The sequence below is a fragment of the Carassius gibelio genome, chromosome A7 (genome assembly GCF_023724105.1).
Source record: "Carassius gibelio isolate Cgi1373 ecotype wild population from Czech Republic chromosome A7, carGib1.2-hapl.c, whole genome shotgun sequence".
Taxonomy (NCBI): domain Eukaryota; kingdom Metazoa; phylum Chordata; class Actinopteri; order Cypriniformes; family Cyprinidae; genus Carassius; species Carassius gibelio.
Genome location: NC_068377.1, coordinates 34,277,059 through 34,292,833, shown reverse-complemented (window position 1 = coordinate 34,292,833; position 15,775 = coordinate 34,277,059). Strand labels below are relative to the sequence as shown.

At 39.9% G+C, this 15,775-nt stretch overlaps 1 protein-coding gene across 1 annotated transcript; it reads left to right on the top strand.

The window, feature by feature from the left end:
* The first annotated feature begins 1,856 nt into the window (after window positions 1–1,856).
* On the top strand, window positions 1,857–15,427 carry LOC128016353 (stereocilin-like). The gene is made up of 30 exons (XM_052600835.1): window positions 1,857–2,085; window positions 2,410–2,585; window positions 2,678–3,811; window positions 4,400–4,424; window positions 4,521–5,016; window positions 5,777–6,661; window positions 6,764–6,826; window positions 7,538–7,663; window positions 7,810–7,976; window positions 8,061–8,247; window positions 8,323–8,438; window positions 8,514–8,646; window positions 8,727–8,909; window positions 9,431–9,469; window positions 9,544–9,714; window positions 9,835–9,984; window positions 10,459–10,517; window positions 10,683–10,806; window positions 11,129–11,211; window positions 11,294–11,429; window positions 12,169–12,365; window positions 12,502–12,592; window positions 12,681–12,840; window positions 12,921–13,090; window positions 13,172–13,327; window positions 13,408–13,550; window positions 13,635–13,783; window positions 13,888–13,985; window positions 15,042–15,189; window positions 15,319–15,427. Exons 2-30 carry the CDS (start codon window positions 2,522–2,524, stop codon window positions 15,411–15,413), a joined length of 5,748 nt encoding a protein of 1,915 aa, XP_052456795.1. The 5' UTR covers window positions 1,857–2,085; window positions 2,410–2,521; the 3' UTR covers window positions 15,414–15,427.
* The last annotated feature ends 348 nt before the right edge of the window (window positions 15,428–15,775 follow it).

The window sequence follows — 15,775 nt, the reverse complement described above, 5'->3', positions numbered from 1 at the left end:
AGGACTGTGCCATGGCTAAAACACCCAAACATCTTCCTCATGGTAAATTACGACCTCTTCCTGTTCCACAACGACCATGGTCACATCTTGGAGTGGACTTTGCTACAGACCTCCCTGCATCACAAGGTAACACTTGCATTTTAGTTATAGTAGATCGATTTTCCAAAATGCTGAGACTGATACCTTTGAAAGGTTTACCCACAGCTATGGAAACTGCGGAATGTCTTTTCCAACACGTCTTCAGATACTTTGGCATCCCAGAGAATATAGTTTTGGACAGAGGAACACAATTTACCTCCAGAGTATGGAAAGCGTTCTTCAAACTCCTTGATGTGACTGTGAGTTTATCATCTGGGTATCATCCTCAAACAAACGGACAAACAGAACGCAAAATCCAAGAGGTTTGTCGCTTCCTCCGAACCTTCTGCCACAGCCACCAGAACTCTTGGAGCCAGTTTCTACCATGGGCCGAGTACGCACAGAATTCCTTTCGACAACTCACCACAGGTCTCACCCCTTTCCAGTGCGTACTCGGTTACCAACCCCCCATGTTTCCATGGACCGAAGAACCATGTGAAGTCCCTTCCATCCAGCACTGGTTCCAAGAGAGCGAGAGGGTCTGGGACTCAGCACACCATCATCTCCAAGCAGCCATCCGACGCCATCAACAACAGGCTGATGCCAGGCGAGCCCCAACGCTCAATTTCAAGGTTGGGGACAAGGTTTGGCTCTCCACACGATACATCCGTCTCCGTTTACCTTGTAAAAAGCTGAGTCCCAAATACATTGGACCATTTAAAATCATCAAGGAGGTCAATCCGGTAGCCTTTCAATTACGTCTCCCACCCCAATACAGGATTCACCCAGTCTTCCACACATCCCAGTTGCTCCGAGGCCCAGAGGTCGCCCCCTCGACGTCAGCGGAACCCACGGTCCTCAGGAGCGGGGGGGGGGGGGGGGGGGGTACTGTCACGGATCCGCCAGGTCCTACCACACACATTCCTCATTTCCCAAGATCACATTCACCTGAATTCTGATTTACCACACCTGGCACTCCCAATCAAGACAGCACCATAAATATCAGACACTCTCACTCAGCCGCCGTCCGGTCTTGTCTCTACTGGCATACTCTTATGCTTGCGACTTCTCCTGACCCATATCTATTTCTGTTTACACAGAACCGCTTGACCTTCATCTTCCTCGAGGAATCCACCATTGGCAAACCATCCATTGTGTGCACTGGACTCATATCCGTGATCAACTACCATTCATCTCACCTTCACTCTACTTTAAACATCACTTCAATAAACTTGTCATCTGTATTGCAGTTCTGTCTCCGTAGTCCTCTGTCCCTGACAATATGTTACCATGGTAATTAATTAAAATAAAAAGTAAAATAAACTGTACTAAAATAGCTAAAACTAAAAATGAAATAATAATAAGTTAAAGCTAAATAGAAATACAAATAGCAAATAGAAATGACAAAGGCACATAACAATGACTAAGATTTAAGCTAAAATAAAAATTTAAATATTCAAAATACTATGATATTATATATTTTTATACAGTAGTATGTAAACAATAAATAAAAAAACACTATTAGTAATTGTCATTACAACATAAAGATTGAGCTACATACATTTTTGAATTGTTATTATTATGCAGAATTATGTACAAGTGCATTATCTATCGTGCATCAACTGCGCCCTTTTTTATCCTCAGTCGGAAGTTATAACCTACCTTTGTAACTCCTGTAATCTTAATTACTATGAAATTGCCTTGTGATACAAGAGTATACCTTCTTAAAGTTCCTTGGCCTTTCTCTTTTCTCATATTACATCCCTGAGCCTCTGGTCTCTCCCTCCAGCACACAGTCAGCTGGCACATGACGGGACGATGTCGCTGAAACATGAAGCTGTGCTTTTTGAGGATCCAATTGAATCTCAATGACTGGGAGGGGGATCGGATCAAATAGTGACAAATGCTGAGAGAGGAGGATGTAGAGAGTAGGACGGAGAAATAATTTGCTCACATTTACGCGTAATCCTATTTCCACAGATACTGACAGGATTACACTTACTGCTTGTAAGTACTAAAAAAATCATTTCATTTTTAATAGTATATTCCAAAAGTCTGGATTTTATGTTTAGTTTTTTAAGACAAGATGCATATATGTAAATTTGGAAAATAATAATAATAATTTACAGTCTAATTTGTAGCAATAGTTAATATCCAAATTGAGTTTGTATTATTTATTTTGTTTAAGGAAAAATCCTGTTAATTTTTTTTCTATTCATGTAGTTCTTTCATAACCTCTTTTGTTTAGTTTAGAAAGTGGCACATTTTTCTTTGTGAAAGTTTAGCCAAGTGACAGTGGATAGTCATTAATATTTCATGTGCACTCCACAGTGTGACACTTTACTCCCTGAAAGTCTCGGTCAGCTCCTAAAGGGACACAAATGCACTCTTAAAGACATTAAAATGACTTCGTCCATTCTTCCTTGAGGCAGTGGAACTTAGGATGGGCAAGTTGGGAATTGTAGTGATTTTGCTCATACTGGAACAAGTGTCAGGCATTGCTGGAGGTAAGAAAACACTGGCTGTTCCTGTTGTTTGTTTGTACAATGACTCAATTTGTTTCACACTCTAACTTCAGTCAGTGTTTCCCTCATGTTAGCCAGCAAAAAAGAGGACCAGAAGGAGGCGATTTTGAAGGAGCTTGTTGAGATATGGAGGAACGGTGGAAGATGGTACCCACACAGAGCACAACCACCAACAGAAAGACAGAAAGATCAACAAATTCATTCCGTAGTGAGGAGCATCATGGGAGGCCTCAAGTCTCTAGGTGTCCTGCCAAGGAAAAGCAAGAGTCTCCCATCTTTAAACAAAGCCTTTGATAGAAACAGGCTCTCAGGATTCCTGTATAACATCTCCATGTATCTGCAAGAGATGAGTGCAGAATTAGATGATCGGCAGCAACCTTTTGGTGATGACCAGTTTTGGGAGAACCTGCTCTACTCTCTTCTTCAGACGGGAAGGGAAACATCACTCGGATTATGGGATGGCAAGAGTCCTCCGCGACCCACTTTCAGGCTTCAGGATCTGTTTCTGTCGCTCCGGGGCAGCCCACATTGGGATGGACTTCTGGGTTTGGTGCAAAGCATTTTGACCCTCACTGAACACCAGCCCCAAAAACCCATTTTGACTTTCATTTCCCATAACTGGAAGACTATAAGCGCTTTGCTCGAAACAGTTCTTCAAGCTCTGGTCAGTGGGACGTACGGCCAGGCCGTCGCAGGTCTCCAGGGATTCATCTGTGTCCTGAAAGGACGAAATGATTGTGCCTTCAACCTGAGCTGGCTTGAGCAGCTCATTAGGTTTATGGAGACCAGGAACTGGAAACCCGTGGTCAGTCTACACCCAGTGAGTGTAGAAAACAATCAAAGAGACGGCACACTCTCTACAGGACGTTTTAAACCCTTCCTCGTGCCACCCGAGGTGCTTCGTGAGGAGCAGCTCTTGTCGAACCAATCAGGCACTGATTCAGAAAGCCTTGTTTCAATGCAGACTCTGCTTCTTCAGGCTTTGTCGAGGTCAAGCGCAGGAGAAAGGGCAGTACAGTTCGCGGAGCGTAATCCTGCCCTCCTGCAGGGCTTGGATAACCTCAGACATGGATTTCTGCACAATGTCGGCCGCAGTGTGTACGGTAATCTGAGAAGAAAAGTTTCACATATGACCAAGGCACTGCTAGATGATGTAAGCAGCATGGTGGGCGAACCACAGTACAGTCACCATGGAAGATGTTCTGTAGGCAAGTATATTACTGCTACTTTAAATAGACTCTTACCAACATAATGGATAGAATGGTTTTCCTGGAACATTCATTTAAATTGGAATGTCAGGAAAACATTCTTACTGAATTGCATCTATAGTTCTATCTACTGTTCTACCATTCTGACATTCCATCCATCCATCCATCCATCCATTGTCTGTCTATCTATTTCAAATGCACTTCATTCCCATTCAAATTGCTATTCTGCATCTGATTTTCAACTTCAGTTGATTTAAAGAAATTATATGTGATTTTAAAAGGCATCTTCAATTCAATTATTAATTGGTCATAACCTTGACTGAAATCCCAATGGCCTAGCTGGTCATTAACCAGATCTTTGTTACTCTAAATCTTATAGCCTAGATAATCTCCTGTTTCTTTTATGTCGGTAACCATATACCACTGGTATTATGTGCACAGCTATGCTGTTACATCAAGGCTAATTGTATAATACAGTGGCCGGCTCTCCATTTTCCTCAGTTAATCAACAGTGCTTTGCTATCATCTGTGATTTGTATATAACTTTTCACCTAGAACTTTTCCATTCACTTGTGTTTCTTTGCAAAGGTGACCTCAGGCAGTTAATATTGTGGTAAGTGTCATGAGGATTAGCAAGACTTTGAATTATTAAACTATAAGTGCATGGTAAGGATTATTGTAAATGAACAGTTTTGTCCTCTTTGTACAGGGGAATTAGACATAACTTGACATGGAACGCTCAAGCGATGGGTTTCAGGTCAGATGGTTTACCCAGCAGGCCGTCTTTGATGACCTGCCCCTCTCCAAAAGAGGAGACAAGGACTTTGAAACCTCAGCACTCATCCAGAAGACCTAAACTTCACCAGTCCCAGCCAGAAGTCCACGAGCGGAGTGATTCAGACCCCTCACCCTCAGCAGAGATTCTGGAAGCTGCCTGTAATGCCTCTATTACTGGTCTCACGGGTGTCTCGAATTTTACTGTGTTCCTCTACTGTAATCTTTTCGATGGAGAGAATGGCTCACATGAACCAGAAGTCAATCATTTTGGGGTAGACTTGCATGTGACTTGCTCTGATGCTGCTTGGTACCTCTCAGCAGCAGAGGAAGATTTTCTTTGGGTTCATGTTTGCAGTGAATTCTTCGCTCACGAGTTTAACAAAACCGTGTGTGCCAACTCTACATTCTGGCTGCAGCATGCACATCAGGTACACAGTTACTTTTAGTCTTTTTTTTAGTTAAGTTTCTATGAATAAAAGGTTAGTTCAACCAAAAATGTATATTCACTCACCAAATGCAAGACTTTGGTTGATCTTCAAAACACAAATTAAAAGATTTTTAATGAAACCTGAGAGGTTTCTATCCCTCCTTTGAAAGTCCAAGTAACCAAAACTTAAAAGAGCCAAAAATTCCATTAAAAAATGGTGTAATTCAAGATTAAACGATTTTATTTAAGCATTTATATATACATATATAGACATATACAGAGCACATTATGTATGGTAAACATGCAAGCTCAAATGTATGTGCACAATGCATGCATGATAACCAATTTTATCAGAATCAGAAAAAACTCATTTGTTTCTAATGCATGATGCATGCACAACCTTCCATGTTTACCATATGTGATGCACTCTATGTATGTGTGATTATATGTGAATTAAAGCTAAATTAAATTTGTCAATCATATAAAATAGTTGTCTTCACACAAATTTAAAAGCTCATGGCGCTCAATCATAAGGATTTGTTAATGAATTCCTTTATGATCTTTTTGGAACCTCTAAGATATAGTAACCTGGACTTTCAAAACTCTTAGGTTTCATAAAAATATCCTAATTTTTGTTAACCAAAGTCTTATGGTTTGGATTGAGGCGGGTGAGTAAACGATGACAACATTTTTATTATTGAGTGAACTATTGCGTTAACGTTTTCTGTATTAACAATTACCTTGCTGCAAACTTTTCTCAGGCAGAAGCTACAAAGGATTACCAATACCTCAACCAGTCAAGTATTGATGACCTCTGTCTTCGACTCTCCAACGATGTTTCGGGGGGATCTCCTCCAGACCCCACTGAGGATTGCTTAGCACTGCTAAGCAGCAAAACTCTAACTGCCCAGGATTTCAGAAGGTGTTTTCTGCCCAATAACACAGCCCTTACAGCCTCTTTGTGTGGAAATGAGACATCTCAGATACCCCAAGATGGGAGCTGGGCGGCGGAGTACTGCTCCAAAGTCATCCCAAATCACTCTCATGGGGTCCCCAAAGAAAACTGTGATTACTTGAACTGGAAGGAAGAAGATTTTATGAACACCACCGCCCTAGAGACTTGCAGCGGTAAAGCAGATTTGAAGAACTACATCTGCAAAAATGTCACACTGTACCTCACATTGGTTCAAAAGCAGCCTTCACTCTTAGACTACTGTTTGAACTCTGAAGAGAAGCAGGGTGCCAAGTGCGTCCTCCAGATGCTGTTTGACATGCTGCCAGCGCCATATGACTTTGACACCTCTCAACTTTGTGTAAACCTCTTGCCCTTTCTGCAAGACACCCTTCATAAGATCACACTATGTGAAGGAACAGTGGATGAACGCACGGGATGGTTAGCTACGGTGAGCTATGTGCTTCGAGTGTTGGACTTTGTGGTGGGGCTCTCAGCAGGTATTGAGGAGGGAGAACAAGAGGTGCGTCAGAGCCTGGGTCAGGCCATTCTTCTGTCCAGCCTCCAGGACAATGCTTCCTTCTGGGCTACTCTACGACCCGATGCATCAATAAGTGTCCTTCAAACTGTTGCCATCTTCCTGAAGAGAGAGCGAAACTCAACCTTAAAAGAGGATCTTTTGAGCTGTTTCAGTGTATGTCATGCATTTAAAAGTTGCATATATTTTCAAGCTGGTATATTATTATTATTATTATGTTACCATGCATTCAGTTTCAAATGCTTTTCTCCCCAGCAGCCTGTCCTGTGGGATCTCATTCAGAGAGAGGGCAACTCCTCTGCGTTAAGATTTTTAATGCAGGTATAACTTATTCTCACTGATGACAAATCATCTTGTCAGTTAAATGCAGGTTTTTTTTTTTTTTTTGTACGTTTGATGCCAAGAGCAGTAAATATCCTTTTGCAGTGGATACTATTTATAAAATACTCTCTTAAAAAGAAAGGTTCTTTATTGGCATCCCTGGTTCCATTAAGAACCTTTAACTTCCATGGAACGTTTCCATTGCACAAACATTATTTGTAGTGGATTAAGGTTCTTAAGATGATTAAAATGTTATAAACTAAGAAAACATTTTTCTTTTAAGAAGTGTTAACTGGAAGACTCTTTATGGAAGCCAAAATTGTTGTTCTATGGCATATGCTGTGAAAATTCTCTTTTGGAATCTTTATTTTTAAGAGTGTAAAAAAAAAGCATGATATTATAAAAAGGCATGACTGTAAAATTATCATTGTGCTAAAATCATAAGAACATTGAAATATAATATGGAATGTATTCATTTTTTATGGTTATAACAATTATTATTATCTTTATTATTATGATTGTATACATTATTTTACTTTAGCACCATCTTGAAAAATTGAGTTTGAAAACCCTTGAGTTACACATATCACTTTCCAAACTGTAGTTTCTTAAAGGTTAGTAGGCAAATAGAACTCACAGGCGTGAGTTAACTGCACTATTTTGTCAGTACACATTTGACAATATCTAATTCTGACATTTGTACACTCCAAGGAATACCTACAGATGCCTAGAGAGAGTTTTCGCAGTGTAGTTTTGTCAGCGGAAAAAGATGCTGTGAAAAGATTCCTTTCCCATGTTCATCAGAGTTGGGATCAACTCCAAGTGGAAACTATACAGGTAAATAAAAACCAATGCTTGTATATAGATTATACAATGCTGACCGATACCGATGACTGACTGAAAAACAGTTTAATGTCAGCCAATAATCAATACAATACTCATATATATAATACATCCCTACTTAAAACTGGTGTCATTCACAGGTCTCTCCAAAAGAACAAGAGGCCATGGAAACCATGACAGCTGCTTTCATTCACAAGTTTCCACGTGTCACACCAGAGCTTTTCATCGACCTCTCCCAGTTTATACCGTACATGTCTGTCTCAGATATTATGACCTTCCCTGCCTCTCTCATGGTCAACGAAAGTGTGTAAGTGGATCGTATCGAAACTATATTATTTTATGATTTAGCCCAGTGTCCTTCTAATTCATTTATTATGTTCACTCCCTTCAGACTGATGGCCATAAGTGATCACAGCTCTGAGATGAAGTCTCCACAAAAACAAGCCTTCGTAAAACGCCTGTTGCAGTCCAGTATAGCTGGAGATGTGCCTTCATGGCCTCCATACTTCCTCAGCTCCATTCTGCCTCTACTTCCACATCTCCCAGTCAGTCACTTTCAGCAGCTCACATCTCAACAAGTGAGTATGTATCCATCAGGGGATCCTGCTTGTTTTTTTCATATCGAAAGTAACATCTGATTGTTTGACCTACAGCTCACACCCTTAATAGAGGTGCTGGGGAACAGCAGTCTGGATGCCACAAGGGGATGCCATGTACTTCGTACTGTATTTGGTAGTGGGAAGAACCTGACGAGTAACAACATAATGAGGTACGAATCCAATTCCAATATCATTTGACATTTATAAATGTACAAATATACAATACACCATGTTTCTCTCAACAGGTTAGGAGTTCTCATATGCTACCTGAACTCAGAGGACTTACAACAGTTATTGTCTTCATCGAATCTCTCACCAGTCCTGTGGCAGCAGCTGGCACAATGTGTATCAGAGGGACACGTCGGTGGAAGTGGCAGAGTGAGACTTGATTTTCTGGATATTGTGCATTGTGTAATAATATTTCAAGTGTTATTCATGAAGAGTTATTTTATCTGCAGCTGTCGCTTTGGCTTGGGACGGCCCTTAAATCCTTAAATGCCAGTGTCTTATCAGCGTCGGCAATGGCCTCGTTGCATGGTATGCTGCCACAGTTGGGCGCTTCATTTTTGGAGCCGCTGTCCTCAAATGAGTTGTTGCATCTGTTAACTCTGCCAGGTGTACCGACTTTCCCATCTGCACAGGTATGCAATGTAGAGTAAAAGCTTGAATGGTTGAATGAATGATTGATTGATTAATTGACTCTTACAAATAAAACTTCCAAAAGTGTGTGTTTTTTTGGCAATAAAGTATCATTTTTGGTTTCCTCAAAGAACCTTTCATGAAAAAGTTAATGTGAAGAAATTTTTTAACAATCTGAAGAACCTTTTTTGTACTATGAACACTCTTAAAAATAAAGGTTCTTTATTGGCAAATGTGATCCCTTGAAGAACCAATCATGGATCTTTTTCATTGGACAAAGATGTTCTTCAAGTTTTGTTTTTAGGAACTGTTCACTGACAGGTTCTTTGGGGAACCAAAAAATGCTTCTTCTAAGGTATCGCTGAAAAAAACAAAAAAAAACCTTTTGGAACCTTTATTTTTAAGAGTGAAGAACCATTTGTGGAATGGAAGAATTCCATGGAGATAGATTTTTAAAGATCCTATCCTGTCAATCCAAATTCTTAATTCTGAATCTTCTACCTTTCTATTTCTTTTAATGCAGGCATTCCAGATACTGAACAAAATAGCAGAAGAAACAAATGTAAGCAGTATACCAGTCCAGTTACGATGCATACCTTTAGTGAGTTTTGTATTCACAGTCTCGATCCTGTTTAGTTCAGTGCCAACACACTATGCAGATTAAAGCCATTGTTTCCGGGTCTGGGGCCTTCTTTCTTGAGAAAGCTGGTTGTTCCTGAGTCTGCGCCTGATTGTCTGTGTTGGAGTTTAATGCTGGCTGACCTGCAACCTGCTCATCGAGCGATGGTCCATTTTACACTCCAACAGGTTGGGACTTCTAGAGCTTGAGCACAAAACAATCAGCAATTCCCAATTTTCCATTTGTGTTTATGCATTAGATTTGGTTTGGTCTGTTGGTGTATGATAACACATGCTGATTGTTTGAAGGCTCTGGAACGAACATCTGCAAATATAACACGGCAGTTGCAATGTCTTCTACCATTCGTTTCCTTGAAGAAATTAATGTCAGTTCTGGATGGAGAGACAGTCCTTCATCACATATCTCTGTATAAGGATATGCCATGGTCTCACCAACAGGTACAACCCTAATTTCATTTTTGGAAACTTGTTTTCACTTAAATTTGCCTTTAATGCACAAAGCATACTTCAGATAATACTGTCCAAGAACATCAGGCCTTTTCAGTATTACATGTATATTTTCACTCAGAAATTTCAATTTTAAAGCAACTATAGAAGCAGTAAATATTCAGCTCTAGCACTCTGTACATTACATTCAGTGCCCTGTACTGCTCTTGCCAGACAAAACTAATCTTAAATTCTCTTGTGGATTATTTGTCATGCTTCAAAGGAGCCTTTCAGTAAAATAATAATCTGAGTCCCTCAACGGCCATCAAGCAAATTGCTCTTAATGTGGTACGATAGGCTCCACGAGGGAATATAAATTAATAATCACCCACATTAAAGAGACCTTGTCTCAGCCAAAAGTGTATCAGATACAACATTGAGGGCGATCCAGTTTCTCAGACTCACTTGTTGTATTTGACACAACAGGCTCAAATGCTGTTCAAAATGACTCAGCGGACCGTGAACATCACAGGAGTGTCATTACTGTAAGTGATATCTAGCATTACTAAACTTTATGATTGTTGACTGGTCGACTAGCCTCATCATCTACAGTATATTTTACTTTGTAAACTAATGCTGGTCTTGGCAAGCCGGTGTATTGTTTTAAAATGTAAAAACATTCATACGAAAATGTTTGGTTCTCACTGAAGAGCTTTAGGTCGTATTGCTGGTGGCATGAGCTGTGATTGGCTGAAGCTTTGGGTAAATGACTCAGGCTTCTCCGAATTGTTGCAGTTCATCACTAAGTTGCCAGGAGGACTTAGACCTGGTTTGGTAAGAATATAAGAAATCTTTTCAATATACACCTTACCATTAAAACTCCTTGCTGTCCAAAGGCAAAATGCAGAGTTTATGATATTTTGATTAAAGGAATAGTTTACCCAGAACTGAAAATTCTGTCATTACATGCAATATTTTTGATGAAATCCGCTTTCTCCATAGACAGAATGAATGGTGGGGGAGACAATAAATTGTTGGTTAAAGTCATTATTTTTGTTTTCTTTGTAAAAAAAAAAGTATTCTCATAGCTTCATAAAATTACAGTTGAACCACTGATGTCACACTGACTATTTTAATGCTGTCCTTTCTTCAACAGAGGAAATGCATTGTGTTGGAGCTGCGGAAACGGCCTGATATTGATCTAAATGACTTGGACCCCTCATTTGCTGCAGGATTACCGTAAGATCAGTGGTTGACTACACAGATTCTCACTGGTTGTTCATTTAGTTTCATGGTCCTACTGTTGCACTGTGTCTCTCAGGCTGACTATGATGGAGCTCCTGTCGAACTCCTCACTCATAAGTGTACTGGACCATGTTCGACAACACTTCATTGACTTTCTCCAGCTCCCACGACACAAGCAAACGGCCCTAGCAGAGAAAGCTATCGATGCACTCGTAAGCACAAAATCATTGCAGATTTTCAACTTTTGAATTTCAACACAGTGGAACATTTCATAACATTTTACAATGACGAAGACAACTTATGCCCTCATCCATTAGTTGGTATTTGCACAAATTTTAATTTAATTACAATTTTTATTTTTTTATTTTTTTTGAGAGAGAGAGAGAATCCTATGTGAAATCTAATTTTACTGTTGCAAAAGAAAAAAAGGGGGGGGGGGGGGATTATATAAATTTGGTTTGTATCAGGTTTTTGTTCAAACTGAAAGACATATACAGTGCCGATCAAAAGTTTGGGTCTGGTATGTTTTGAAAAGTCTCGTATGATTACCAAGGGTACATTTATGTGATTAAAAATGCAGTAACAGCAATTTTGTGACATATTATTACAATTATTACATTTTCAGCAGTAATTAATGCAGTCTTCAGTATCACATGAGCCTTCAGAAATCATTCTGATCTTTTGGAAAACCTTGATACTGTTTTCCAAGATTCTTTTATTTCACTATAAACATCTTTATAATAACTTTCGATCAATTAGGTGCACCTTTGCTGAATAAAAGTATGAATTTCTTAAGAAACAAAACAAAACAAAAAAACTCTTGACCCCAAACTTCTGAATTGTAGTGTATGCCAAATCCAGTACAAGTCAAATATCACATATAATCAAATTGTGCAGACTTAATACACATTTAGAAGTCCTTCTTTTCCATCCTTTTGTCTCCATTGATAGGGCATCTCTGAAAATGGCCTCACCGGGGCCTCCATGGACATACTCGGTCCTTTTCTGCCTTTCCTGGACAGGGACGTGTTAGTTCACATGGACCGAGAGGCTCTGAAACTGCGACTAGAGGAACTGAAACAATATTGCCTGCCTTCTGACACCTTCAGACAAATAGCAGCTTTGCTCACAGAGAGAAGCATGCTGGGGTGAGACAAAGTCATTGCATTTTCATATGGTTGACAACCGCTTTGTACTAACTGCACCTGCAAAATGTGTTTCCTCACTGCAAGAGAAATACAAATTGCATCTGTACTGGATATTTGACAGTCCCTATTGTTATAGAGATCCGAAAACATGGACGGTTGGGAATGTTGAGCATGTGGGTAGACTGCTGTTCACTCTTTCACCTCAGCAGATAAGATCCCTACCACTGGTAAGTGAAACACAGGCCTTTCCACTCAACTAAAGCTCAATATTGTGCAGGTTATCATCTTATAAACCCTCTACATTTTTCCTTCAAGGCTGATTTAGGTAAAGACACAATTGAGCAGGTTCTGATGAGCCAGTGGCTTTGGAAAAACAGCCAGTTGGGAAAGGCTTGTTCGGACCTGAAAGGATTACAAGAAAAGATGAACGGTCTCACCCACAGGATTGTTAAAGGTCGATGGTGGATGAGAAGGGGTGAGTTGTGTGCTCTATTCATTTACAGATATCATTTATGACTTCTTCGGAAAGGTCAATCATGTATTGTTGCTTACCAGGACCCATTCCAAGCTGTGCAGACATTAAAGGGACATTTCCATCGGCCTGGAGGTCCTATCAGCTGAACCGAATGAAGAAGAGGGAGCTGAAGATGTGTGTTGAGTTCATCGGTCAAGACGACTCACTTGACGCCGAGCAACGTGAAGCAATTTGGAAGGAGCTCAGACCGGTTAAGCTGCTTGTGCTTGTCCATATGCTTTTGTTTGTTGATTATAAAATGCTTTATCTCATACAACAACCATTATTTTAGGTGTATAAGCCAGTGAGGCAGCTTAGACCTGAACAGGTGTTGGAACTGGGTTGTATAGTGACAGAGATGGGCGAAAGAGAGCTACAGGCTCTCAATTTGTCCAATCTGGCTGTGGTGGCCCATCTTGGGAGATTCAATGGGTGGAGTGCAAAGAAAGTATGTTTTCAATTGTTCGGATTAGCCTGAAGTTCTTAACATGAAAGATACATTACCTCTATTTATTTATTTTTTAACAGATGAGAGCAGTTGTCCTTGGTATAATGAAGCGACTTAAACAAAAGCCTGAAGATCTTGGTGTGGTGGAGCTTGTTTCTTTTGGACATCTGCTTTGTGGCTTCAGTTCCTCTGAAATGTCCCGCCTAGATCCGTTCAACCTGAGGTTTGGGGGAAAATAAGTGGATGCAATTAAAAAACAAAATGATTCTCCCAAACCCATTTAAAGCATTGTGTTTGTGTCCATTAGTGTGGCCACTTTGTTTCTGAGGGATCTGGTTCTGCCGTGTTCTGAGCAGCAGAGCGAGGCGTTGACGTCACGCCTGTCCAATCCTCTGGGCTTTGGTCCAGTCAGCAGCTGGGGCTCTGAGGTCTTCACTGAGATTGGGACTTTGGCAGGTACTCATGGTGGATTCGATTTCAGTCAGTTCAATGGACAATATACACATGCCAAATTGGGCAGGCTTATGAAAACATAAGACAAACTGATTCTGTGTCTTCAGCTGGGCTGGAGGATTTGGTGTTGTCTGCACTAATAAAAGAGCAAGTGGAAGGACTTACTCCAGCAGCTATTACTCTTATACCTCCAAGAAAATTTGCTGTGAGTGATTTGCACTTTTTATTCTTTTATTAATTGTCTAAATGTGAGGTCACATGTACGGCTGCTCGACCAATCCGGTCATTCCATTAAGAATTATTGCAATCGAGAGTTTTGTGTGGTTTCCACTTTTGCAATTGGATGCAAACTTCTGTATAAGAAGTGCTTCATACATCTCTATTCTATTGACAAAATTTATTATCCATCATTGTCATAAGTGTAGCATTTATGATGCACAACTCACACAGAAGTCGCTTCAAACCAGTCCGATTTCTGTCGGGAAATGTGTTTAATCTGTGTGACAAATACGAATGTTGCAAAAACTGCATTGGGAAATCTTACGCCTGGATCGCATGGATTCCCCCAAAATTCACAAAACAAACTATAGACGTGAACACAAAAAAGGTGCATTGTATATTGTCAATTGTGTTGGATTGCATGAAGCATAGCTCACAGAGAAGGAGCTTTTGAACACAGCAGCTTTTTATTGGTCAATGCACCAAATCTGTGTGATTGAACCATCTGCAAAATCTGCACAGGCAAATCTTTCGCCTCCAGGTGAAATTCTCAATCTTTCCTATTAAAAGATCCATGAAATTAGCAGAGGAACAGTAACATGACTAAACCTTTAGACAGTTCATATGTTAAAACTATTCAGAAAACTTGCATTTTTCAATTATTTATTGAAAAATGCAGTTATTTATTTATTTACACCCCTGCTATATACATTCAGGCAAACATTTTGGTCATGGTTCCACATCAAGATGCCTTACATCTTGTTTAAAATAACCCCACTTTTAAAAACAGGCATTTTTGTTATTTATGAATGCAGTAACACTTCGTATGTGAATATGTCCTAAAAGCATCCAAGCAGGACCATGTGAACTTTAAACCAGAATTAATATGCAAGTCATAGGTCAATGAATTTGTAGTGGCCTTGAATGTGCTATGTGTTTCTGTAAATGACTTGCCTTAAACTGAGAGCTTCCAACCAAAAATCAACAAGGAAGACCCTAAATTGTTGCCAACATTGGTTCATCATGTTTCTCATTATTTTAGGTGGTATTCAGTGCCACGCAGCTGTCTTGGCTGAGCTCTGAACAAGCCTGTGCCGTGACAGAGGAGCAGTGGGCAGAATTAGACAGCGAACAAAGACAAGCACTTGGCATGGCCCAGTATGAAGGTGAACTCATGCTTGAGCACAGAGGTAAGCAGTGCCGCTCCAGGTCAAACAATCTCATTATTTGGACTCTTAAGCACATAGACAATTGCATACAGTAATTGTTGATCCGTCACTGATCTGTCATTTTTCTACAAAACATATTTGTCTCTGCAGGCAGGAACCAGGCTCCATCATTGGCTCCATGGTTTGACGGCAGCTTCAGAAAATATTTATTACTTTATGTCTGTACATTGTGGATACTATTATAAAGATTATAATCTAAGGCTTTTTATTTGGTCCTCTTTATTGAATTCTTACATTTATAATTAAATGCCAACTCAAACACAAAATTAATGTTTTACATATTTACAAATAAACACTTTAAGCATTATTTTAATTCAACATGGGTGCCGTCAGAATGCAAACGGCTGATAAAACAGTACAATAATCCACACCACTCCACTCCATCAATTGACGTGAAGTGAAAAGTGATTAAGATGTTTTTAATGCTTCAGATTGAAATAGTAGTCTTCTATTCATAATATTGCTTTCTCCAATATTATCAGAAGAGAAATATACACAGATCAACCACCGTTTGCAAGCGAGACAAACAGTTCTAAACAAATAAGTT

Excerpts from the sequence above, each read along its gene's own strand:
- LOC128016353 (XM_052600835.1), top strand. The coding sequence starts at position 2,522 with ATGGGCAAGTTGGGAATTGTAGTGATTTTGCTCATACTGGAACAAGTG. Across the intron at positions 7,664-7,809 it reads TCCAAGTGGAAACTATACAG|GTCTCTCCAAAAGAACAAGA; the intron begins GTAAATAAAAAC and ends TGTCATTCACAG. Across the intron at positions 12,841-12,920 it reads TCGATGGTGGATGAGAAGGG|GACCCATTCCAAGCTGTGCA; the intron begins GTGAGTTGTGTG and ends GTTGCTTACCAG.